Consider the following 24,613-nt stretch of genomic DNA (forward strand, 5'->3'; position numbering starts at 1 on the left):
ACTCACACACTGGAAACTTGGTCTGGAACCCTACAATGACTAGCATGTGCAAATAGTTAGAGATGATGAAAGGCATGACAAATAGACAAGAGTCCTGGCATCATCATAAGAAAATGGAACCGGAATTTAAAAAAACAAAAACAAAAACATGAATGGAGAAACAGAAGCAATGAGCAACATATTACAAACATCTCTTAGTAAGTCATACTCAAGCATTGTTAGTAACAGTAATACTAACAAAATAATGATGATAACAACAATAATAACAGGTAACCTTTATTGATTTCTTGCTATACGGCAGATGCCATTATCAGCATTTTTCTATCTGTTGTCTCTTTTACCCATCAGAATACCATAGAGAAAGGACACACTATTACTCCCATTAAACACATGAGGCAGCTAAGACACAAAGTTACAAAGCTAACCACCAGAGTTCAGGTATCTAGGAACAGGAGCTCAAACCAATCATTAAATCTTATGTCATATTTACAATATACTCTTTTAGCCACTTGTTTTGCCCAAGGACATATGGACATCCAGGAAAGATAACTGCATAGGATAGACTCAGTGACAGAAACATCACCATCTGCATAAAGGCACCATCTTTCTCTGCCTGGGGCACCTGTGCTGTGCCATTTTCTCTCTCTCTTTCTCTTACAGAGCCTTCCACCAGGCTCTCACCACTGGGCACATAATTTTCATTGAGCAGGTGATTAAAGTGTTGGGCTTCAGCTCTCCTTGCAGAAAAGGAAAGCGTACTGACCTAAGATTGTGCAGACAACGGAAGGGGTTCATAGACCCCAAAACTCACACACAAATTTTAGGAAAATTATTTTCAAACTTCAGTGTTCCTAAGGGCATTGAAAAATCTGTGTTGAAAAACATAGATTCCCAGCCCCCATCAGCAGATTTAAAAGCAGGTCCCAAAAAGATGAATTGAAAAACGCTGCCCTAGGTGCCAAAGGAGGGAGCCCATGGCCACTCAGTTAAGAAATCCTCTGTCAATTCAGCAAAATGCATGGCAGTGTAAACAGGGCTGCAGATAGGTTTCTAAGCAAAGTGATAACCGTGCCTAAAATAGCTTTTTCTCCCCTTTAATGATTTTAATCAAGAGTGTGTTTTGGAATGGGCAGAGATAGGGAAAGACCTTTTGCTTTTCACCTCCCGCTACAGGCTCTGGAGCAGGATCCACGGCCCACAGTTTTGTGCCTCAATAGCCTCTGCAAGTCTGATTAGGGGAAGACCACTGCAGGCATCAATTCACTGGCTTCAGGGCACAACATGATTAGTTGGTTGTCTGAAAACCTGATTCTTATTAGCACCTCCCTTAAAGACTGTTCACGTTGTCCACACTGTCACTCATGGGTCATCAGCCAGCAGGGAGAAACCAATCAGCACATCCACACATCCTCCCAGATAACAAGGTAACACATATTAATAACCCCAGACAAGCCACTCCTGGGGACAGGATAAGTGGAGAGGAGGGCTTTGATCAAGCTCCATCATGGAGCAGGTTATTTCCAAGTAAAGTATATCAGGTCACAGACCTCAGATCGGGGTGACATGAAAGGAAGCACCCCAAAGTGGGGCACTCTTGCCAAGAGTTCTCCCACAGTTCTCCGCACTGACTTATGGAATTATCTCTAAAAGAAACTCAGAGGTAAACCCTGATGAAGAGACAGCATGATCAAACAGAAAAGGTTCTGGAGCCAGAAAGGGCAAAAATCAAATTCTATCACTGCCACCAACTTCGAGCTGGGTGAACTCGGGCCAAATCGTTAAGCCTTGACTTCCTCAGCTTTAGAACAAGGATAATGATATCTAGTGTGTAAGACTGGTGTGAGGATGAAGTGAAATAACATGGCGATGCTCCAGAATGTACTTCCAGGGAATCTGGTCACTAAATTGGTGGTTATTTATGCTATTATTGTTAACAGCGATTTCTGTTATAATCAATACAGCTTATCTGGCTGCAGAGAGTCTCCCTCAGATCAGATCAGTCGCTCATTCGTGTCCGACTGTTTGCGACCCCATGAATCGCAGCACGCCAGGCCTCCCTGTCCATCATCAACTCCCAGAGTTCACCAAGACTCACGTCATTGAGTCAGTGATGCCATCCAGCCATCTCATCCTCTGTCGTCCCCTTCTCCTCCTGCCCCCAATCCCTCCCAGCATCAGGGTCTTTTCCAATGAGTCAACTCTTCACATCAGGTGGCCAAAGTACTGGAGTTTCAGCTTTAGCATCATTCCTTCCAAAGAAATCCCAGGGCTGATCTCCTTCAGAATGGACTGGTTGGATCTCCTTGCAGTCCTAGGGACTCTCAAGAGTCTTCTCCAACACTACAGTTCAAAGGCATCAATTCTTCGGTGCTCAGCCTTCTTCACAGTCCAACTCTCACATCCATACATGACCACAGGAAAAACCATAGCCTTAACTAGATGAACCTTTGTTGGCAAAGTAATGTCTCTGCTTTTGAATATGCTATCTAAGTTGGTCATAACTTTGCTTCCAAGGAGTAAGCGTCTTTTAATTTCATGGCTGCAGTCACCATCTGCAGTGATTTTGGAGCCCAGAAAAATAAAGTCTGACACTGTTTCCACTGTTTCCCCATCTATTTCCCATGAAGTGATGGGACAGGATGCCATGATCTTCATTTTCTGAATGTTGAGCTTTAAGCCAACTTTTTCACTCTCCACTTTCACTTTCATCAAGAGGCTTTTTAGTTCCTCTTCAGTTTCTGCCATAAGGGTGGTGTCATCTGCATATCTGAGGTTATTGATATTTCTCCCAGCAATCTCCCTAGTATGTGGCAAACTCTCCTCTGCTCCCTTCTCCCACCTCAACCTCATCCCCACACCCAAAAGTTAGAAGAAGTAGAAAAGGCAATAATAGCTGGTAACTCTATTATAATCCTTGAGCAAATAAAATCCATTGGAATCAACAAGGCATCCCTTCAGTTTGACTACCGCTGCTCCCCAAAGTTGAAGCTCTAGATTCCTTTGAGTGAGACCATACTTAGTATTATTTTCAACTAGTTTCATAGGCATAAGGCAATTAAAGAGGTGGAAGAGATGGCTCTCCCCCTTTTCTCTGCAAGTGCCTGCTGCAATAAGCCCAGCAATAAGTAATCTCATCTCTGAACATCATTAGCACTGGAACACGCATGGTAGACCATTATTGCTGAAGGTTATTGCTGGAGACCTTACTTGCAGAAAAGTCCCATCATCTTCCTCTAGGGTCCCTTTTAAAAGATTTAAACAATGCCAAGAGCCTGACTTTTGACCAGGCCACTTGCTCTGAAGCTCAGGCCAAATAACTCAAATAGCTGAGCCTAGAACTCAGGAGCTCCATGGCCAATTCATATTTCACCCCGGGATGGCAACCACTGCAGACACAGGTGCGTGGGCTTGAGGCAAGCTGGGAAGCTTGGATGCAGCTGTGTCCTAACTTCTGGCTGTGGAAAGCCAGTGGCGTTCCAAGCCGAGAATCAGTCATGCTATGTGACAAAACATTTTTGACCCTCCTTTTCCACTAACAGACCCGCTTAATACCAACTTTCCCTCTTTGAGAAATGAGGATGATATTTGTCTTTTCTATCTCCTAGGACTGTTGTAAGAATGAAAACTGAAGTCATTGAAGTAATGTTCCCATCTTTGAAAACTGAGGCATTTTGCAAAGGAAAAGGGCTATCACCAGTCTAAAGTGGTATAACAACATTCAGGAGTGCTATAGAAATAGGCACAATATCTTTCATACACATGCAAAATTTCACGTAGGAGTTCCTGCAGAGCATTGACGTCTTTTTTTCCCCCTACCTACATTTTAGAATAGGCTCTCTTTTTCCTTGTAAACCGTGCACAGTAAGAGTCCAGCTTTGTTTCTCACCAACCATGTGACTGTTGCATCCATCCCTAGGAGCGGACTGCGCACTCCTCCTCGGGAGTAACCACTGCCCTTTCATGGAGCCTGGTTCCATCTCACACTGACCACACCTATTCTCTGCCATCCCTTTGGCCACTCCAGGGATACCGTTTGGCTAGTTTCCCCTCTAGGACACACAGGTGCATTCACCAACCTTTCCAGCCAGAGATATACGACAGTAATTGAGACATACACAAAGACAGGACAAATATTTTACATACATTTAGTTAATAGAAGCTGTCAGGAAGCCCAATTAATTTATCTTCCAGGCAGCCCAGCCAGTGATATTTCTAATCAAGAACTTAAAAGAAACAAACAAAAGTCTGTTGGTGAAAACTACATGTGAAAAATGTCAGGGTAAAAATGAAACAATGATGAATCCAGCTGATATTTAATGTGCAAATAAGGGCAGTTATGCCCTCAAGTGACCATACAGGTTTTTATTAATATTTTCTATTTGGGCTTGGAATACAGCCAAACTCACTAGGAGATGAGTGTGTATATGCTTAAATCATATTTTTGAAACTATTTCTAAGATTAAAATTGTAAACATAGTTTACATTTAACATAGGTTAATTTCCTTGATATAAATAGGAATTTTTACATCTCCACTCTCAAATGTACTCATGCCATCCATTCAGCTCAAAATATCCTTGTAATAATATCCGTCTTTTAATTAAAAATTTCTCTGCATTTTAAGATTCGGCTGAAGCACCTACTTTGCAATAAAGTTTGGAGATCACCCAAGACAAAAGATGCCTGCCTAACCTGTCTATGAACTCCTACAGCATCTGATACCCCAGAGGACACTTACCTTCTGCTGCTTCTTCAGGGCATTCTTTGGGTAGTAGACTGAAAGCTCTTTGAGGGCAGGTATCATTTTTTCTCATCCTTATGCATCAATCCACATATGTTCCTACTATCAGTGCCTGACAAATATTAGGATTCAATGCATATTCATAGAATTAAAAGTAAATATGATACTTTGTATAATTTGTGTAAGCTTCTTACCTTAACGCTGCCATATGACAAGCCCACCTTAAATATGAGCAACTACTATTCTCTGAAATAAATAAGAAAGTTGCATCAACTTCTCTGCCCTAGCTTATGAGTTTCTGGGATCCTTCTTTAAAAGGATGTGGACATAATTTTCAAAGTCAACACTGATGTCCATTTACTCTAAAAAAAATCCCATTAAAACATCTTAAGGGATCTTTACTTTCCAATTTCACAATAGGTTGCAATTTTTTTTGTTCAAAGATACTGGTGGCTCAGATGGTAAAGAATCCACCTGCAGTGCAGGAGACCCAGATTTGATCCCTGGGTTGGAAAGAGAAGGGAATGGCTACCCACCCCAGTATTCTTCCTGGAGGATTCCATGGACAGAGGAGCCTGGCTTGCTACAGTCCATGGATCGCAAAGAGTCGGACACAGCTGCGTGACTAACACTTTTACTTTCACCAAGGGTCTTAACCTGAAGACATGATTTAACAAACCGAATAAACTATATTTTGCTGCAAATCTACATTGAAATGAATGCCTGCTTGGGTCTCAAATGCCTTTATTTCCTGTTAAAGATATGCATATAAACCACAGAAAGGAAGAATCTTGTGAAATGAAAGGCTTGCTCATTCATAGGTCAAGAGTATAGGTCAGTGAGTCATTTCTGAATCTTGAATACTCCCAGTGCACTTTATTTAGATGTAGAAGGTGCAAAATACCTATAGGTTGACAAATTTTTTAAATTGGATTACAGTCTGTAAGGGATTTCAGTGATGTTATGGTATATTCATGTCATTTTGCAGAGGATAAAATTGAGGCTACAAAAGTTTGATAGACTATCAGGACCATATCTAACTTTTGTGTATAGCCAAGACTATAACCCAGGGGTCTTAATTACCAGGAGAGATGTATTTCTGCTACACAAAATAAGAAGTACCATTTATTGAGCACTTGCTATGTACCACCTCTTTGTATAAGTGATATCAAATCTTCAGGGAAAAAAAAAAGATGTGCCCTACCCATATTATAGTTGAGAAAACAGAAGCTCAAAGAATTGAAGGGTCTTGCTCAAAGCAGTGTGCTGGGTAACTGGACAGCTAACATTCAAAGTCAACTGTGCTTCCAAACCCATTGCCTTCCATGTCACACTACATTAACACCCATTAACAGAATAAAGCACTGATGAGAGAAGAAGGTATTATGTGGCTTGCTAGAGAAATCTAAAATCCTTTATCATTTCACTCTAGAAAAAGTTTAAAAAATTACATCAGAGTATATAGTCAAATGAAGTATTCATAGGCAACCTCTCTATAAAATCAGATTTGTAATTAACTTAGAAAAGGAATCTATTCCTGAAGAACACCAGATCTGAAAGCTGAATGATGGCACATTACCTCGTGCTCAGTGAATCACCAGGTGCGGATCCCATGTCTCAGTAAAGATGAAGATGTGGGTGGATAAGAGAACAGCCAAATCACTACTTTAAGGTAAAGAATGCAATGTGATAGGCACATGTTATACAGTTCCTGCTTTCCTACAAAGAGATGGAGTTTCCAGCTAAGACTATGCTTTCCTCCACCATCATATGAAATCTGTCCCAGACAGGAGTCTTTAAAATACAGATCTCCAAGGGTCTGGGTTTTTCTAGCCCACCTTAACGTCTCTAAGACAAATCATTCTGTGGGGTTTTGAAGTCAGATCACCTTGGGGGTCAGTGTCTGTTTTGCCCCTGAACTGTTATATCTTCTTGGCAAATCATTTAACTTTCTGAAGCCTCAGTTTCCTCATTAATGCAATGGAGATAATAACACCTACTCATAAAATCTTGTGAAAATTAAATGAAATGATGAATGTCAGGCATCTACCCCAAAACCTGACTCAAGCTGGGACTTGTTTATTCATCCCTAGTTTATTCACTAGGGATGGATAGTAAATGTCAAGTCTCAGAACAACAAAAGGCAAAAAAAGTACATAAAAACCAATCAGATCATCATTCACTATGATAAATGCAGTATTAAAAATATCATAATAGCAAAATATGTCAAGTAAAAGCCTCTATTAACAAATCTTATAACACTATTTTTAGCGAGAAAGGGACAAGAGAGTGAACTAAAATATTCAAATTGACTCCAGCATAAAAATATGAAAAAGAGATATTAACACTTGACACCTGCTTCAGGGATATTGTAAGGATTAATGAGTATAGAACTTTAAAATTCCTTGGATATAAAGAATAAACACATCCCCACCATACATATGTAAAGATAAATATATATTTTAACAAACTAAGAACTACTCTGTAAATTTAGATCAGGGCACAGCATGCCTTGGATGAGTAGGGTAGGAACAATATGTTCTTGCTTACGACACCAAGCTCATGACAAATGATTCATACCCAGCACCTTTCATGCCAAAAGATCCCCCCAGGTGTTCTACCAACTTCATCAACACTTTTCATCAAGCTAGACTGCAGCTCAGAGGAATCACATCACACCCACAGACGAGGCAAAACAGTCATATCTTTACCCAACTGCATAAGTCCAACAGAGGAGGGGGCAGGAAGGAGAAGGGAAAGAGTTGCGAGAAGGATCCAGAATTCTTCACAAGTTTGACAGGCAGCCTATAATTACCATACATTTACACCTTTAATGCAGGTGTTATTGTCATCAGAAGCCCTACTTAGCAAAGGCTTTTAGCTAAAGGTGAGACAGGTTCAGAGGATGTGTATTGCCTCTGGCCCTGAATGGGTTGCAGGTGGATCTATAAGGGATGGCAGTTAAAAGAGAAGAAAATGAGAGCCCCCCTCCCCCACTCACTGCTGTCCTTAGAGTTAGGTTAGTGGGTTTCTTGCTCTGGGGGAACGTGCAGAGCCATGAGATGAGAATTACAAAGATGTATACACTACAGTCACGACGCCCTCTTAAGTATATCCTGGCACATAATTCTCAGTAATGAATCTGACAGGTATCCTCCCCTCCTGTTTTAGACATGAGTGAATCCACGCTCAGGCAATCAGCTTGTCAGGATCAAACCACAAAAAGGTTGAACTAGAACTCGGGTCTCCACTCTGCTTTTCACATCACAAAGTTGACCAGAAAAGTTTCTTTCCACCTTCCTTACTTTCAAAAATATTTTAAACTTTCTCTCTTCTAGGAATCTGGGATGGCTTTGTGGCAGATCCTGATCAAACACTGTTTCTCTTCCTCTACTACCTATATGCATACACTGAAAAAAAAAACTGCAACAATTTGCATGTAAGTGGGCAGGGATGGAAGGTGTGACCTTGTAGAATGAAGACTTAGGATAGAGATCTCATTAGTGTACATGATTTCAATGCTCCAACTTTTAGCACTTTGATTATTTCCTACATCATCTCCAACTTCTTTACATGTCACCCATCCAAGCCCTGACCCATAAGCCTGGCTGGGTTTATAAGAACCATTTAAAAAGGGCCAGCAGGGCTTGGCAGCATTTCTTAAATGGAGTCTAAAATTTGCCAAAGATGTACTCTCCTTTTCTTGCTCTTTCCAAGATCTTTCAAGAGGTGAACTAAAGTAGAGGTCTAATGAGTGAGTGATATTTTACGGCTTGAATTACATTAAAAGCCAGAAATATTTTGAGTCCAAGGTCCTTTACTTCTTGATACAAGATCTAATATGTCTGATGTGTTTAAAATCTCGTCTTAAAGCTGAGGGCTTTGAGTTAATCACTTAAAACAGAGCAAAAGTTATTTAATCAGTTTAAGAAGATTCAAGTTCAAATTGGGGGATTAATTTTAGTGATTATGATATAAAAGATATGACAGTTAAGGTAAGGAATGAGGGCAAGGGTCTCCAGAACTTGAATGAAAAGAATTTCAGTTTCAATTATTTGATTAAACCAGTCCTGGGCACCATAGCTTTGGTCATAAAGGCTAAACTGTAGGGAAAGCCATGCTGATATTCTCAGAGATATGATACAAAATATTATTTATCACAATTTGGTTTAATACAGTTTATGTCTATGTACCCAAGGAATCCATAATGATAGGCTCTTATTTTAAAATGTTCACAACTCTCATTAAAAAAGCTGACAATGAACACAATTTACTAAAGTGGCACTTCCCTGGGAAGGTTTCTGGCAATTACATCACAACTGAAAACATTTTGAAATGTACCAGGGTGCACAGCTTGTGCATAGTACAAATACAACAATCTCTGTAATCCAATAGAAGCTGAGACTTTGATTTTCCTTTTTCATTTTACCATCCTTGGTTTCTATGTTCTTGTCTGCTTAACAGCAACATGGAGAAGTTTCCATACTTTTAAATCACCTACAGTTATTACCCCCAAAGCTCTTTCTTAACTATTTCAGCTCCTTGAAGTTTCTAGGTGCAGTTTAAGTTGGAATAGCTCCCTCAGATTCCAGACATTCAGGTTTTTCAAAAAATCTAAGACCTTCCCAGACTTGGCCGCAGCTCATGGACTTGCAACCATGCTCCCCTCCCAAGTATCAGCCTCCTGGAAATCCAGCAATCCCTCTCCGTCTTTAATAAAGCAAGAGTGAAGTCTTCATTCGAGCTCTTCACTACAGGAGGTCAGGCAATGGAGGAGAACAGGGAGTTGTTGTCACAGAGATATATCTGATCTTCCTGGGACCGATCAAGTCAGAGAACAACCACTCATTCACAGGCTGGAAAGCCCCAGCTCTCCAAACACACTGGCTGATGCTGTTAGAAGATGCTGGAGAGTTCCCGTCCTGAAACTTGCATCCACTTGGTCCCCAGAAACAGAATGCATTAAGGGCAGCTCATTATCCACTGAATTTCTCCTCTGTGCTAGCAACAAGGGGTTAGGAGCTCTACACAAAAATAAAATTAAAAGGCTACAAATTAAGACTTAAAAAAAAAAATCTTACTTGCTCTCAACCTTAAGTCTATCAAGTAAAAGGAAAGTCACTTGAGGGAACAGGAGGCTTCCTGAAATTTAACCCTTTCATTTCTGCATTCAGAATACTTTAAGCCCCTCTTGTTTGCCTGGTCTTGGCTCCATCCTACACCAATGAGACCAAAGAAGCAGGAAACAGGGATCTGCCTGCCCTGTAAGAAGCTTTGTTAGAGGTTTGGAGAGGGCTCCGGTGTTGCTGGGAAAGGGGTGGGGGTAATCACCTAGTCGGTGGCATTTAACTCCTTGGGGATAAGGGCAGGGAAGACTAATTTGCAGCATCTTTCAAGTCCCCAAACCTCATTTCCCCAAATTTTCCATCTGATCACACAGTTGACTTTAACCCTTTCCATCTTTCACCCCTTCGCCCTCAGTCCCATTTTACTCACGCTGCTGTTGTGGCCAGACCAGTGGACCATGGCTTGGTTGTGTGCCGAGTCGCCCGTCAGCGCGAACGTGGTGCTGGTCAGTTTCAGCTCCTCCAGCCGGAAGCGAGTGGCTTTGTCCGGGTCCCGCTCCAAAGTCCCAGGCTCGAGCTGCCCTCTGTCCCTTAGCACTCCCCGAGGGCTTCTACTCGTCCCCTCTCCTCGCTCAGCCTTCTCTTGATCCTCTCCACTCCGTCTTTTCCGGCCAGAGCGTGGAGCAACCGCCACCGACGCCCCAGTGCCCGGGGCCCGCTCCAGGGACAGCGCTCGGTCTCCGGGGGCCACTGCGAACAGGGGGCGTCCGAGTTGGGGCAGGGGCGTAGCAGGAGCTCTGCCTCGCGGTCCCTGGTGAGGAAGCCCCCCTGGGGTCGGAGCCCAGCGTGGAGCCGCGCTGGGATGCCGCGGGGGACAACAGGAGCCGCCGCCGCAGGAGCCCGGAGCGCAGAGGACCAAGAGCCCCGCGCCCGCGAGGAGCGCGCTCAGCCCGGCTCGGGAGACGCCGCCGGCGCCAACTTTTCCCATCGCGGGAGCGGAGAGGAGCGGAGAAGGGGTCCCGGACCAGAGGCGGCGGTGCAGGGCTCTCAGCTGGCCGGCTGCGAGGGGCAGGCGCTCAGGACCCCAACTCCATCCAAGTTGGGCCGCGGTGGGGGCGGGCCGTGGCGGCGCGAGGCAGGTGGCGGCCGCTTGCCCGGGCTGGGTTGGTGCCGAGCACGGGTTCGGACAGAGCGAGCCGCCGCCACGCGGGGGTGGAGCCGAACTGAAGTCGCGGGCGGAGCGGGCGCTGGCGCGCGACGCGGGAGGAAGGGTGGGCGCTGCCGGGGCTCTGAGCGCCGCGTCCCGCTCCCGAGCTGCGCTGCGCGCGGGTGGCTGCGGGGACTGGATGAGCCACCGACCCTCCCCTTGGGCTCGCCCGCGCCGCCGCCGCCCGCTCCTCGCCTCCGCGCGCTCTGCGCGCCGGCAGCCGCCTAGCTCTGCGCTGAGCCAGAGTGCCCCTCCCGTGGGGGTGGCCAGCGGAGTGGTCACTGTGTTGGGGATTTCCTATTCCTGTTTTATTGTTTCTATCAGTCTCTGTGGCTGTTTCTTTCTTTTTGAAATCCCCCCCTCTGGTCATTTTCAGTTTGGAGAATAGGGATGAGTTGGCTTCTGGTCTTCTTAGTCTCAGCGAGTTGGCATCTTGACCTTACCTTGGGAACTGTGTGTGTCCCAGCATCAGCAGAGAATGATGTAATTAAAATATCGCGGGTGTGTGATGTGTGTGTGTGTGTGTGTGTGTGTGCGTGTAGCCTGAGGGATTTTTTCATCGTTTATCACTCTTAGATTCCTTCCTTGACCTCCTAAAGCACTCACTGTATTTGAACCCAATCTTACTGTATTTTGTGGACTATACCTTGGTTTCTTTAAGACTGCACACTCATTGAGGACAAAACGACTATGTTGTGAGCAACTTGGAAGAAGTATCCCATTCGTTGTTGCCTTTTATCCTTAGTACTTGACACTGACCTGTATGGTAGGAAATCTGTCAGTCATTAATTCAATAAATACTTATTGTAAGATAGATGTCCCAGGTGGCCCAGTGGTAAACAATCTTCCTGCCAATGCACCAGACTCAGGTTAGATTCTTAGGTGGGGAAGGTCCCCTGGAGAAGAGAGTGGCAACAGACTCCAGGATTCCTGCCTGGAAAATCCTGTAGACAGAGGAGCCTGGCAGGCTACAGTCCATGTGGTCACGAAGGGTCAGACATGACTGAGCACATTTACTGTAAGTCTATTATAGACAGTTCTGTGTGCAAATGCATACAGGAAAGGAAGCATGGTGCTCCATTTTTTCTGTGGCATGAGTGCCTAACCCCGAGCTATTAACACAGGCCTTTAGATTCCTAATAGCAAACTTCATGTGGATGCTGGATGCTCTGCCATTAGTTTGCTGTGGAATCTCAAACAAGAAGTAGTCTCTCAGCTTCCCAGGTTTAAAACAAAGTTGTTGCATTAGATGACCTTTAAAAATCCTTTCACTCCTAAAATTCCATAATTGTATGATTATATGGTCTGCCTGGCCTAGCTCCCCTGCTACTATTCAAAAGTTCATATGAAGATTTATAGTAGGTGAATGGGCTTTGAAAATTACAAAGAATTTCTCAAAAATCCAGGCCACTTTCAAACAGAAAGTTGCTTCTAAGGGTTGAAATACCTTCTCATGTCTTTGTAGTCTTCATGAGCCCAATAATACTTTCTTACCACATGGTAGCTATTAAATTATTCCATGAATATTTACTGATAGAATAAATGAATCCCACAACAAAACAGTACAATTTCCAATTTCTCATTATATGTTTGTTCATTTTCATATTTGCAAAGGTAACCTCATTTAAAAATCTGAATCCTGGGTTTGTGATGGGGAAACCAAATTTGAAAGTAACAGAATGATCATTATTCTTCAATTAATAATACTCTTTAATTCTGTCCAAGCAGAATTTCTCTTCTTCCAAGCCAGAGGTGTGCTACAAAACTGTTCAAGTGATTGTTCTCATGATCAATCCAAGAAATGTGCCAATGCAAAATGTACAGGTTCCTCAGCCATTAAAATCGCATACTTGAAAGAACAAAAGAGTGTTCTATTTGCCATTACAGGAGACACAGGCTGTTCTTCCAAAAGGACCACTACTACCCAAACCTCAGTTCAGTTCAGTTCAGTTCAGTCGCTCAGTCGTATCCAACTCTTTGCAACCCCATGAATTGCAGCACGCCAGGCCTCCCTGTCCATCACCAACTCCCAGATTTCACTCAGACTCAGGTCCATCGAGTCAGTGATGCCATCCAGAATCCTCCTAAAAAAAGGACTCCTGGTGGATTGAGTCTTCTAGATGGAGGAGAAGTGAGCCACAGGTTCTCCTACCTCTTAAATTGCAAGTGTTGTTTTTCAAAACCCAGAGCAGTTGTTCTCCTCTCCTCAGAAAGGTTTTCAAAGTTCTGCAGGATCCTTGGCTTAATACCTTCTTTCTATGCCCTGCTAATCTCCTTTCCAATCTGTGAGAATTCCTCCAAGAGAGAAAAACCAGATTAAAGCCTCAGAACCCAAATGAACTCCCATCCAAATATAGGACTAGGAAAAGCAAAATAAATTATTAGTGAATTCACATTTTCTGGTTTTAGTCTATTATTACCCTACCAAAATTTAGATTGTTTTGGTTTCAAAAGGAAGTTCTTCCTGTCAAGTAGAGCTGACATTTTGTCCTCAAGGAGTTTACAACGCTCATCTTTTCAGACACCTACTACAATAATCCCTTTAATGTGAGAGAATTTTAATTCATTTGCTGAGAATTTATAGAGACAGGCACTTTTTTAATGCCTGATTTTAATCATCCATTTGTGAAAAAGTTTACACAGATGTAGAAGAAACTGACTTTAACTATTCTTTTTTATAAATTCATTTTCTTATGGCTCTGATCATCAGGGACTTTTGTCAACAAGCAGAAAAGGTAAGTACCAGTAACTCCCTAAACTATCGCACTTTTCTAGAGGACTCAAGAAATAGGCTACTCATGGAGGAAAGTGGGCTAGTCTACTTCAAAGTGTTTGCAACCCAGCAGCCCAACAGGTTTTATTAATATGATCCACTAAGAATGGGTCACTTATTAGGAAAATAGTTGATATCAAAGGCCAGTAGAGAGTGTAGAGCTATAATTCCAATTAGGAGTCTTTTTCATTACGCATATGAAGAATATGCCATCACCTAGTGTAAGTTACCATCATTGGTGACTACCCTGGGCTAGTCCAATCGTCTCCGTGTTAGTCTCCTTACTCGAAGATTTCTTTGCTCCATCTTTTCTCTACAACAGTTATCTCCGAAGTGGGGTAGAAGTACTAAAACGGCACCACAAGGTGATTCATTTGTGTGCAGGAAGTAGACTAGTTAAATTTAATTACTGATTAACGTAAATATTTATGTTATTTATATATTCCTATCTCTATCTATCTATTGAAGGAGAGAATATGAATGTAAACATTTTGGAGTCACAGGCTGACTGGTGTGCATGATCAAAAAATTTAGATGCCTTGCCCTACAAAGCAGCAAAGGTGGTCTTTCAAAAGCATCAAAAAAAAGTATCATTCATTGCCAGTGTGTAAAAGCTTTCAGTGACTTACTTTTTCAAACAGACTACCTACACTCCTAGTCATGGTCCGCCTGGCTAGCAGGAGCTGGGTTCTGCCCATTCCTCAGTCATATTAGACAGCACTCTTCCTCTGTATGATTAAGCCTTTCTGGAAATCCCTTCCTCCCATGTGCCAAAGTGTTTTGTGGTTTTTAACTCATGACCTTTACAAATGCTGTTCCACCTACCTGAGAGTAACGTCCACCATCACCCTCATTCACATGGCTGACTCCTTTGAAAACTTCACTTTACCTGTACTTCCTTAGACTTTCCCTGACTCCCTAAACTAAGAGGAAATCCCTTCCACATTTTCTGCATCAATACATTCTTAGTTCCTTCTTAGCATGTTGCAGGCTTCAGTTATTTTACTTGAGTGTTTCTTTGTTAATACTTCCGCCAAAAGCTACAGGTGGATACAGGCCATGTCTCCCCTATTCCTCTTTCTCTTCCCAAAGCTTCCTTTGGTGCCTGGCTTATGGAAGTGTGCAGTAAATAACTGGCTAGCAAAACAGCAACTAATATAACAGCCTTAGTTTCACAACGACTAAGAGTTAACATTCTGTGGATCAGATGCATCCATGTGCTGGAGACCATGTTAAGGATTTTACATGTACCTTCCTATTTGGTTTTCTACAAAATTTGTCTCAGCTGAATAAGTAATATCATTGTTTCCACTTTAAGGGTTATGTTAAATAACTATATGCAGTCACATGACAATTTCATGCAAGGCAAGGCTTCAACCCAGGAATCTTATTCCTAATGTGTTCTTGACTCTTATTTTCTTGAAGAGATCTCTAGTCTTTCCCATTCTATTATTTTCCTCTATTTATTTGCATTGATCACTGAGAAAGGCTTTCTTATCTCTCCTTGCTATTCTTTGGAACTCTGCATTCAGATGGGTATATCTTTCCTTTTCTCGGTATATCTCTCTAAATAAACTTACTTAGTCACAGTCAACAGTCCACATTCCATGTTTTCTTTATTTCACATTTAGTATGACTATTTAAATGGGAATATATATATGGATATATGAGTTCACACAATGACAGTGATATTACTTCATGCATTTTGTTCTTACTCCAAATCCAAATAATAACAGGTAACATTTATTGGGACTTCCCTGGTGGCAATTTACTATTTGTCAGGCACTCTAATTAGCACTTTGAATAATTTTTTAGTAATGTTGAACAATTAGTTTTGGAAACAAGTGAGTGAGTTTATTTAGGCTGAAAGGAAAATGTGTATTCTCCAATTTATATCATCTTTTATTTGGTTAAGGGGTAGGGGTAATGTTATGTATCACATGGTCACAGCCACATATACCTGATATGAATACAGTGGTATATTCACTATAACAGAACCTACTTCACTGACTTCAGTAACTGTTACATTGGTTTCTCTTTTTCCCTTTTCCTAGGTCTCTCTGTGTCTGATGGATACCTTGGCTTTGGCTGCACTAAATCACATTATATGTCTCATCATTAGAACAATGTCTTTTAATAGCTCTCAAAATACTTGGCTCCCCTTGGATACCATTGAGACAAGGTGTCTTACATTTCAGATCAATTTCATGTAAGAACCACAGAAAGAAAACTGGGAGGATAATATGCAGACTATCCTAGTTGCTTGCCAAGGGGATGATGGGCTTTTTTTTTATATCTGCCCTTTAAAATATATTCAGGTAACAACAAGTACTAGCATAGCTCTGAATTCAGTAATTGTATTTCTTCTCATATACCCAATCTAGTGGCTGTAACAGAAGAGCTTAAGCCCTCTTATCTGTAAAAATAGGTCTAAGATTATCTACTTGACTCATAAGGGTGCTATGAAATTTAATTCAAATTCTTACGCCTCTTGGAGATAACAATACCACCTTGTATTTATATAACACTTATCAGACCTCTAAACGGTTTTTTTTTTTTCCTCCTAGTTTAATAAATCTTGCAACAGCTCCAAAAGATAGGTAGGGGGCAGTTTTTGCCTGCATCTTACAGAATATAAAGAAATCTATCCAAGGTCATAGAGTTAGAGAAAAAAAAAAATTAGAACTATATTTTGTTATCCTTTTTCCCTTGATTTAGTCCAAAACCGCTCCCAATTTGTATATATATATACATGAATTAAAATTATACATTCTTTTGTTTAGCAATTATGCACATTTCTTACACAATCATTTCAGGTTTCAAAAAACAGCTTGTATAGTTAAAGAAGAGAAATGCATGAAATAATATCACTGTCATTGTGAGAACTCACGTATGCATAGACATTTTTTCCCATTTAAATAGTCATACTAAATCTGAAATAAAGAAAATGTGGAAAGTGGACTATGGACTATGACAAAGTAAGTTTATTTAGAGTGATATACTGAGAAAAGGAAAGATATCCATTTGAATGCAGAGTTCCAAAGAATAGCAAGGAGAGATAAGAAAGCCTTCCTCCGTGATCAATGAAAAGAAATAGAGGAAAATAATAGAATGGGAAAGACTAGAGATCTCTCCAAGAAAATTAGAGATACCAAGGAAACATTTCATGCCAAATGGGCACAATAAAGAAATGGTATGCACCTAACAGAAGCAGAAGATACTAAGAAGAGGTGGCAACAATACACAGAAGAACTGTACAAAAAAGATCTTCATGACCCAGATAATCATGATTGTGTGATCACTCACCTAGAGTCAGACATCCTGGAATATAAAGTTAAGTAGGCCTTAGGAAGCATCACTCTGAACAAAGCTAGTGTAGGGAATGGAATTCCAGTTGAGCTATTTCATATCCTAAAAGATGATGCTGTGAAAGTGCTGCATTCAATATGCCAGCAAATTTGGAAAACTCAGCCATGGCCACAGGAGTGGAAAACGGTCAGTTTTCATTCCAATCCCAAAGAAAGGCAATGCCAAAGAATCTTCAACTACTAAACAATTGCACTCATCTCACATGCTAGCAAAGTAATGCTTGAAATTCTCCAAGCCAGGCTTCAATAGTACATGAACCAAGAATTTCAAGATGCTCAAGCTGGATTTAGAAAAGGCAGAGGAACCAGAGTTCAAATGGCCAACATCCGTTGGATCATCGAAAAAGCAAGAGAGTTCCAGAAAAACATCTACTTCTTTATTGACTATGGCAAAGCCTTTGACTGTGTGGATCACAACAAACTATGGAAAATTCTGAAAGAGATGGGAATACCAGACCACTTGACCTGCCTCCTGAGACATCTGTATGCAGGTCAAGAAGCAACGTAACTGGACATGGAACAACAGACTGGTTCCAAATTGGGAAAGGAGTATGCCAAGGCTGTATATTGTCACCTGCTTATTTAACTTGTATGCAGAGTACATCATATGAAATGCTGGCCTGGATGAAGCACAAGCTGGAATCAAGATTGCTGGGGGTTGAGTTCAACCCCTCCTAAGATAAAGAGATGACACCACCCTTATGGCAGAAAGTGAAGAAGAACTAAAGAGCCTCTTGATGAAAGTGAAAGAGGAGAGTGAAAAAGTTGACTTAAAACTGGAAATTCAGAAAACTAAGATCATGGCATCCAGTCCCATCACTTCATGGCAAATATGGGGAAACAATAGCAACAGTGAGAGACTTTATTTTAGGGGGGGGGGCTCCAAAATCACTGCAGATGGTGACTGCAGCCATGAAATTAAAAGATGCTTGCTTCTTGGAAGAAAAGTTATGACCAACTTAGAGAACATGGACATTTCTTTGCCAACAAAGGTCCATCTAGTCCAAGCTATGGCTTTTCCACTAATCATTATGGATATGAGAGTTGGACTATAAAGAAAGCTGAGTGCCAAGGAATGGACGCTTTTGCACTGTGGTGTTGGAGAAGACTCTTGAGAGTCCCCTGGGCTGCAAGGAGATCCAACCAGTCCATCCTAAAGGAAATAAGTCAAGAATATTCATTGGAAGGACTGATGCTGAAGCTGAAACTCCAATATTTTGGCCACCTGATACAAAGAACTGATTCATTGGAAAAGATGCTGATGCTGGGAAAGGTTGATGGTGGGAGGATAAGCGGACAACAGAGGATGAGATGGTTGAATGGCATCACTGACTTGATGGACATGAGCTTGAGTAAGCTCTCGGAGTTGATGATGGACAGGGAAGCCTGGCGTGCTGCATGCCGTGGGGTGGCAAAGAGTCAGACACGACTGAGCTACTGAACTGAACTGAACCTTGAGCAAGGACTTCCCTGTAGCTCAAACGGTAAAGAATCTAGCTGCAGTGCAGGAGACCTGAGTTCAACCCCTGGGTTGGGCAGATCCTCTGGAGAAGGGAATGGCAATCCACTCCAGTATTCTTGCCTGGAGAATCCCATGGACAGAGCAACCTGGCAGACTACAGTCAGTGAGGTTGCAAAGAGTCAGACAGGACTGAGCATTATGTGCCAGATACCTTTTTTATAAATTCTTAGAATGTCTTTTTTAAAAATCCATTATAGTCTTAAAATGATCTGGAAATCGTAACTTCTACCATTCTATCTCTCTTCTGCCCTCTCACCTGTTTCTCCAACATTAAAAGGCTTTGACAGAGTAAATCACAGAACCAGCTTTGTAATACTTTTTCTATTCCGGTCTCCTTGAAGGTACAAATAGGAAGAAATGAACTCAGGGGGAGCTACACTTCACTTCTGTTTCTTTGGGAGTGCTAACTAGAGAAGAGAAGACAAGAAAAATGGAAAGCTTCCCTTCAAATTCTTTCAGGGCCACTGAGATGATAACCCAAAACTTCCCATATCACAAGAAGAAGTCTCATTATTTTTGTCTTTTTTCCAAGGAACTTACCCAAAGATGAATGGAGTTAACACTGAAGCCAAAATCAGTAGATTTCTAGGGCAAAATATTCCAGCAGAATACAACTCTATAAAAGGTACAGGAGCCATTGAAAATAAGATCTTTGGGAAACTTCTCTCAGAGCACAAGCAGAGCATGCAAAGAGGAGGAAACAAAGCGAAGAGTAAGTAGCACAGTTGGGCATGCACTGACTACTGTGTGCTGCTTCCCATTTGTCTGTTCCATCTGGACAAGGCACAGACATGCTCCAGCCCTCACGAGTCCAGGTATCCTGACAGTATGTGAGTCTCTGGTAGCAGTGCAGAAGTACACTGACAAGGCAAGGCAGGCAAGAGAAGTGGCCAAAGCTGGGAGTTATTGTGTCTGTCTGTCTCTGGTGCTTGGAGACAGTGCAGTGTGTGGATTACAATCCTATACTTTGAAGTCAAGTTTCCAGTTTTAAATCCCATGGAGGCCACTCTGTAGCTGTATATCATCTGAGTTTCTGAAGCTCTGTTGCCTAATCTGCAAAACGGAACTATATCACTTCCCTTGTGTAAAGCTGTTCTATGCTCAATATCTGTTAGTTGTTGTTAAAGGTATTTCATATTGTTAATACCAATTTCCATTTGGGACCGTTCCCTAGGTGGCAGACAAGAAGTTAAAATCCACTCAATTCAATAAAAATGAATTTATTTCCTGCTGTATATAAAACAAAAATTAAAGACCACCGTACTCTATAATATATGACAAGAGAAGCAGATAGCAGAGTGAAACTCAGAAGTTTTGCTTTGGAGGCAAATTGAATGGATGGAATAAACTACTGCCTTTTTGGTTCATGCCAAACCAATCATCCATGTGAATCGTGGTACAAGGAATCTGCACCTGAGCTTTACAAGCTTCTAGGAGGTCAGCAGGAAACTGGGGGGCAGACTGAACTTTTGACCATGGACTCGAGTTAGTCTTTGTAACATGAAAATTTAACTTTAGAAAAGGTCAAAGGAATCCCTTATTTAATATATCATGGGGTAAATACATGCCACTTATCATAGAGCTATTACAAAGTCTGAAGACATGAACAAGCTTAGATAAATGCCCAGATGCAGAATCAGGAGTGTTTGCCATTAAAAAAAACTATTAGAAAATGCTCAGCTACGTTTAACTACTCAGTATCACCAGGTATGATTGTTTGAGTCACGTTGTGGGCTGAGGTATGTCCATTTTCTAGTCAGCTATGGTTCTAACACAGCTGACTAGGTCCTGGAGGTCTAATGAGTCCCTACCTATTAATAAGAAGGCATTCAGTTCATTGTTAAGCTGTTTTATGTCTGCTAGCCAAATGCTGGATTTCTGCAGAGGCTCTACATCAAAATTGTTTATTCCATTCCCCATCTTCTAGACCAATTTCCTGATATTTCTAAATTTTGGTTCCCTGAATTGATAACCTCATGGTGCTTACAAACCATCCTTTGTAGCCTAGTTCTTGATTGCTGTCTGCATATCCTATGTCATCACACCCTAGATCTTGTCATTTCATTAGGGAATGTTTGAAATTTATCCATAGCTTTTTAAGGGTTCTTATTATGGAAATTATCTTATATATTTCAGTACTATTGTTTTAGTGCTAAGCATGTAACTACTATTTCTTTTCTATGTGCTCTTGGCACCTGGTATCTGTTCTGACATTGTATTTTTATTATTTTGATCATCTGTCTTACTCATTTATCTCCTCCATTAGACTGCAATCTCCTCTAGGTTATGGATCCTGTATGTCTGATATATTTATCTCTTTGCCTTAGTATCTAAACCAATGCAGAAACAGAAGACATTCGGTAAGTGTTTGTTGAATGAATAAATGACAAAGCTGGTTCTCATTTCTTTGGTAGAATTTCTTAATATCATCAGTTAATCATCACTGGAATGAATCACAGACATCCACTACCGGTATCACATAATGCTATATTGACACCAAAGACAATGAATTGTGAATTAGTGAATACAGTAAATTAAAACAACATGGACTGAAAAAAATCATATTTTTTCAACATATTGCTCTTAGCTGCAGTTTGTAAAGAACTCTGCTCAATAACAATGACAATGCTTTTAGCATTTAGAAGTTTTTAAATTGCTTTGAAATTTAACCTGTATCCATAAGAATATCTTCAGTCATTTTATTTTTATACACACATGCGCGCGCACTCACACACTCCCTGGCAGTCAGTAACACCAAAGCATATACACTCGATGAAGAAGGCCTATTCAGACTTCTATAACTATAGACTAATTGTGCTCTTTTTGAGTGTATTTAACAAAATCGATCAGTATATATCTTGTGTTTGGCTGTTATCATTCAATATTATATTTGTGAGATTTTTTTTTACCCATGTAATGTGTACTAGAAATTGGTCCATTTTATTCCTGTGCAGTATTCCATAGCATGAACATGTAACTCTTTATTTATTCCTTACACTGTTGATAGACATTTAAGTAGTGTCTACTTTTGGTTATTAGGAACACGGTGCCATAAGCATCCTTGCGCATGTCATTTGATAGACATAAACTAAATATGCGCTAGGATATATTTTGGGGCTGGGAATCAATGAATTCTAAGGTGTATGCTTACTTTTACTGTATGGTGCCAGTTTTTCAAAGTGTTTGTTCCAAACAGGAATGTATGAAAATTTCAGTTATTTCACATCTTTACCAACACTTTTTTTTTGCGGGGGGGCCATTTGGGTGAGTGTAGCGGTATCACATAGTCATTTAATTTTCATTTTCCTGAAGAATAATGATGCTGAGTACTTTTTAAAGTATTTACTGGCCTTTGAATATTCTGTTTTCTGAAGCACTTTTTCCAGGCTTTTGGTCAGTTTTAAAAAGATTGGATTGTCAGTCTTTTTCCTATTGATTTGTAGGTATTTTTTCTGGTGGCTCAGATGGTAAAGAATCTGGTTGCAATGTGAGAGACCTGGGTTCGATCCCTGGTTTGGGAAGATCCCCTGGAGAAAAGAATGGTTACCTGCTCCAGTATTCTTGCCTGGAGAAGTTCATGGACAGAGGAGTCCAGTGATCTACAGTCCATTGGGTCACAAAGAGACATGATTGAAGAGACTTAGTACACAATCTAAATACAAATCCTTTTCCACACATATTTTAATAGAGGAGAGCAGTAATTTCACATATAATGTTCCAAATTTTGGATTTTTAATATGTCAATTTTTGATGAATAGAAGTGCTTAATATTTATGTAATTCAATTTATCAATTCAAAACTTTTTTGTATGGCTTATGCTTATTATTTTCTGCATAAGAAATATTTTCTTACCCCACGTTCATGAATGTATTCTATTTTCTCTATAAGTTATATTGTTTACTTATCATATTTATTTCTATAATCCATATGTGATTAATTTTGTATGTACGGTATGAAGTAAAGCTGAAAGTTCATGTTGTTTTATATGGATACCAATCAACCCATGACCGTTAGTTAAAAAGACCATCCTTTCCCCACTTTTCTGTTGTGACATACTTATTGTATATCCAGGTGACTATATGTGTGCATTTGTGTTTCTGAACTTTCTCTTCTGCTTAACTGATCAGTTTGTAAAACTGTGCTAATAAAAATATTTCTTTTTTTTTAAATTTTATTTTATTTTTAAACTTTACAATATTGTATTAGTTTTGCCAAATATCAAAATGAATCCGCCACAGGTATACCTGTGTTCCCCATCCTGAACCCTCCTCCCTCCTCCCTCCCCATACCCTCCCTCTGGGTCGTCCCAGTGCACCAGCCCCAAGCATCCAGTATCGTGCATCGAACCCAGACTGGCGACTCGTTTCATACATGATATTATACATGTTTCAATGCCATTCTCCCAGATCTCCCCACAGCTCAGTTGGTAAAGACTCTGCCTGCAATGCAGGAAACACCAGTTCGATTTCTGGGTCAGGAAGATCCCCTGGAGAAGGGATAGGCTACCCACTATATGTGTGTATTTGTGTTTCTGAATTTTCTCATCTCATAATTGATCTGCTTATAAAACTCTGTGCTAATAAAATAAATTTCTTAATTACTATAACTTTTAATGATAAATCTTGATATTGGGTGTGAACCCCTCTACTTAGTCCTTCCAGATTGTTTTAGAATTACCTTGTCACTTAAAAAAAATGCTAGACATTTTAGTGGGACTGCAATGTGTCTATAGATCAATTAAGAAGAAATTAACATCTTAAAAATACTGTCTTCCAGGCCATAAATATATACTTTCTTTTTATTTATCTAGATAGTCTTCCAGTCCTCTCAGCAATATTTATTAGTTTTTAGTGTAGAAATCCTGTGAATCTTTTAATAAATTTATTCCCAATATTGGAGGTATTTGGTGGCATTGTGAATATTATGTCTTAATTTTCAACTAATTATTTCTATTATATTGAAACAGAATTAATTCTTACATTAATTTTGTGTCTAATGACCTTGCTAATTTTACTTATTGATTCTAATAATTTTTATATTACTTTCAAATTTCTATGTGCCTAATGATATCATATGCAAAGCAAAATTTACTTCTTTCCCTCAAATATTTCTATCATGTGCTTATTAATTTATGTATACAATCATGGATAGAAATGGTGGCAGTGGGCTCAGAAATCATTAGGTAGAATGTTGTTTACTGGGGATTGTTCTCTAAGTGACATTATCATGTTAAATAAACTTATTTTATTCTCAGTTTGCTGACTTTTTAAAAACTATGACTGGGCTTTAAATTTTCTAACATGCTTTTCATGCATCTTTTGAAATGGTTATATATTTTCCTCTTTTGTTTTGATGCTGTAAATTGATTATAGAATGTTTAACTAATCTGGCATTCCTAGAACAATCTCCACTTTAACATAATTTATCATTTTATTGTATTAGTGATTCTGATCTGTTTATATTTTGTTTAGGATTTAAAAAAAATATATTCATGAGATATCTTGTTCCTTAATTTTTCTTTTGTGTAGTGTCCATACCAGATTTTGGAATTAAGATTATGTTGGCTTCATAAAATAAATTGATATGTATTCCCACTTTCTCTACATTCTAGAGGAATGAATGAGATTAGTTTCATTTTTTCCTTATTTGTTTAGGGGAAATAACCATTGAAGTAATCTGGGCCTGGAGTTTACTTCATGGGAAAATCTTATTTACATATACAATTTCTAATACATACCATATATAAAATTTATTTTTGCATTAATTTTAATACATTGTGATTTTCAAATAATTTATACACTGAATCTGAATTTTAAGGCTATCAACATAAATTTGTTTCTATTATCCAATAATACTACTTATTGTTTTATCTATTAGATTTATATTAATATACTCTTGATTCTATAATTGGCAATTTTTGTTTTCTTTCATTTGTATT

The 24,613-nt window shown here is 40.1% G+C and overlaps 1 protein-coding gene across 4 annotated transcripts in view; it reads right to left on the reverse strand.

The window, feature by feature from the left end:
- The window catches only part of SORCS1 (sortilin related VPS10 domain containing receptor 1), a 578,046-nt gene extending 566,841 nt beyond the window's left edge, over positions 1-11,205 (reverse strand). For 2 of the 4 annotated variants that reach the window (XM_070780803.1, XM_070780800.1), the window contains exon 1: positions 10,236-10,913. In XM_070780803.1, the coding sequence (XP_070636904.1) occupies positions 10,236-10,793 (558 nt within the window). In that variant the 5' untranslated portion in view covers positions 10,794-10,913. Of the gene's footprint in view, positions 1-10,235 lie in introns of all 4 variants that reach the window. The other 2 variants (XM_070780802.1, XM_070780801.1) reach the window with 1 other exon arrangement.
- Between the last annotated feature and the right edge of the window lie 13,408 nt (positions 11,206-24,613).

The sequence above is a fragment of the Bos indicus genome, chromosome 26, assembly GCF_029378745.1.
Source record: "Bos indicus isolate NIAB-ARS_2022 breed Sahiwal x Tharparkar chromosome 26, NIAB-ARS_B.indTharparkar_mat_pri_1.0, whole genome shotgun sequence".
Taxonomy (NCBI): Eukaryota; Metazoa; Chordata; class Mammalia; order Artiodactyla; family Bovidae; genus Bos; species Bos indicus.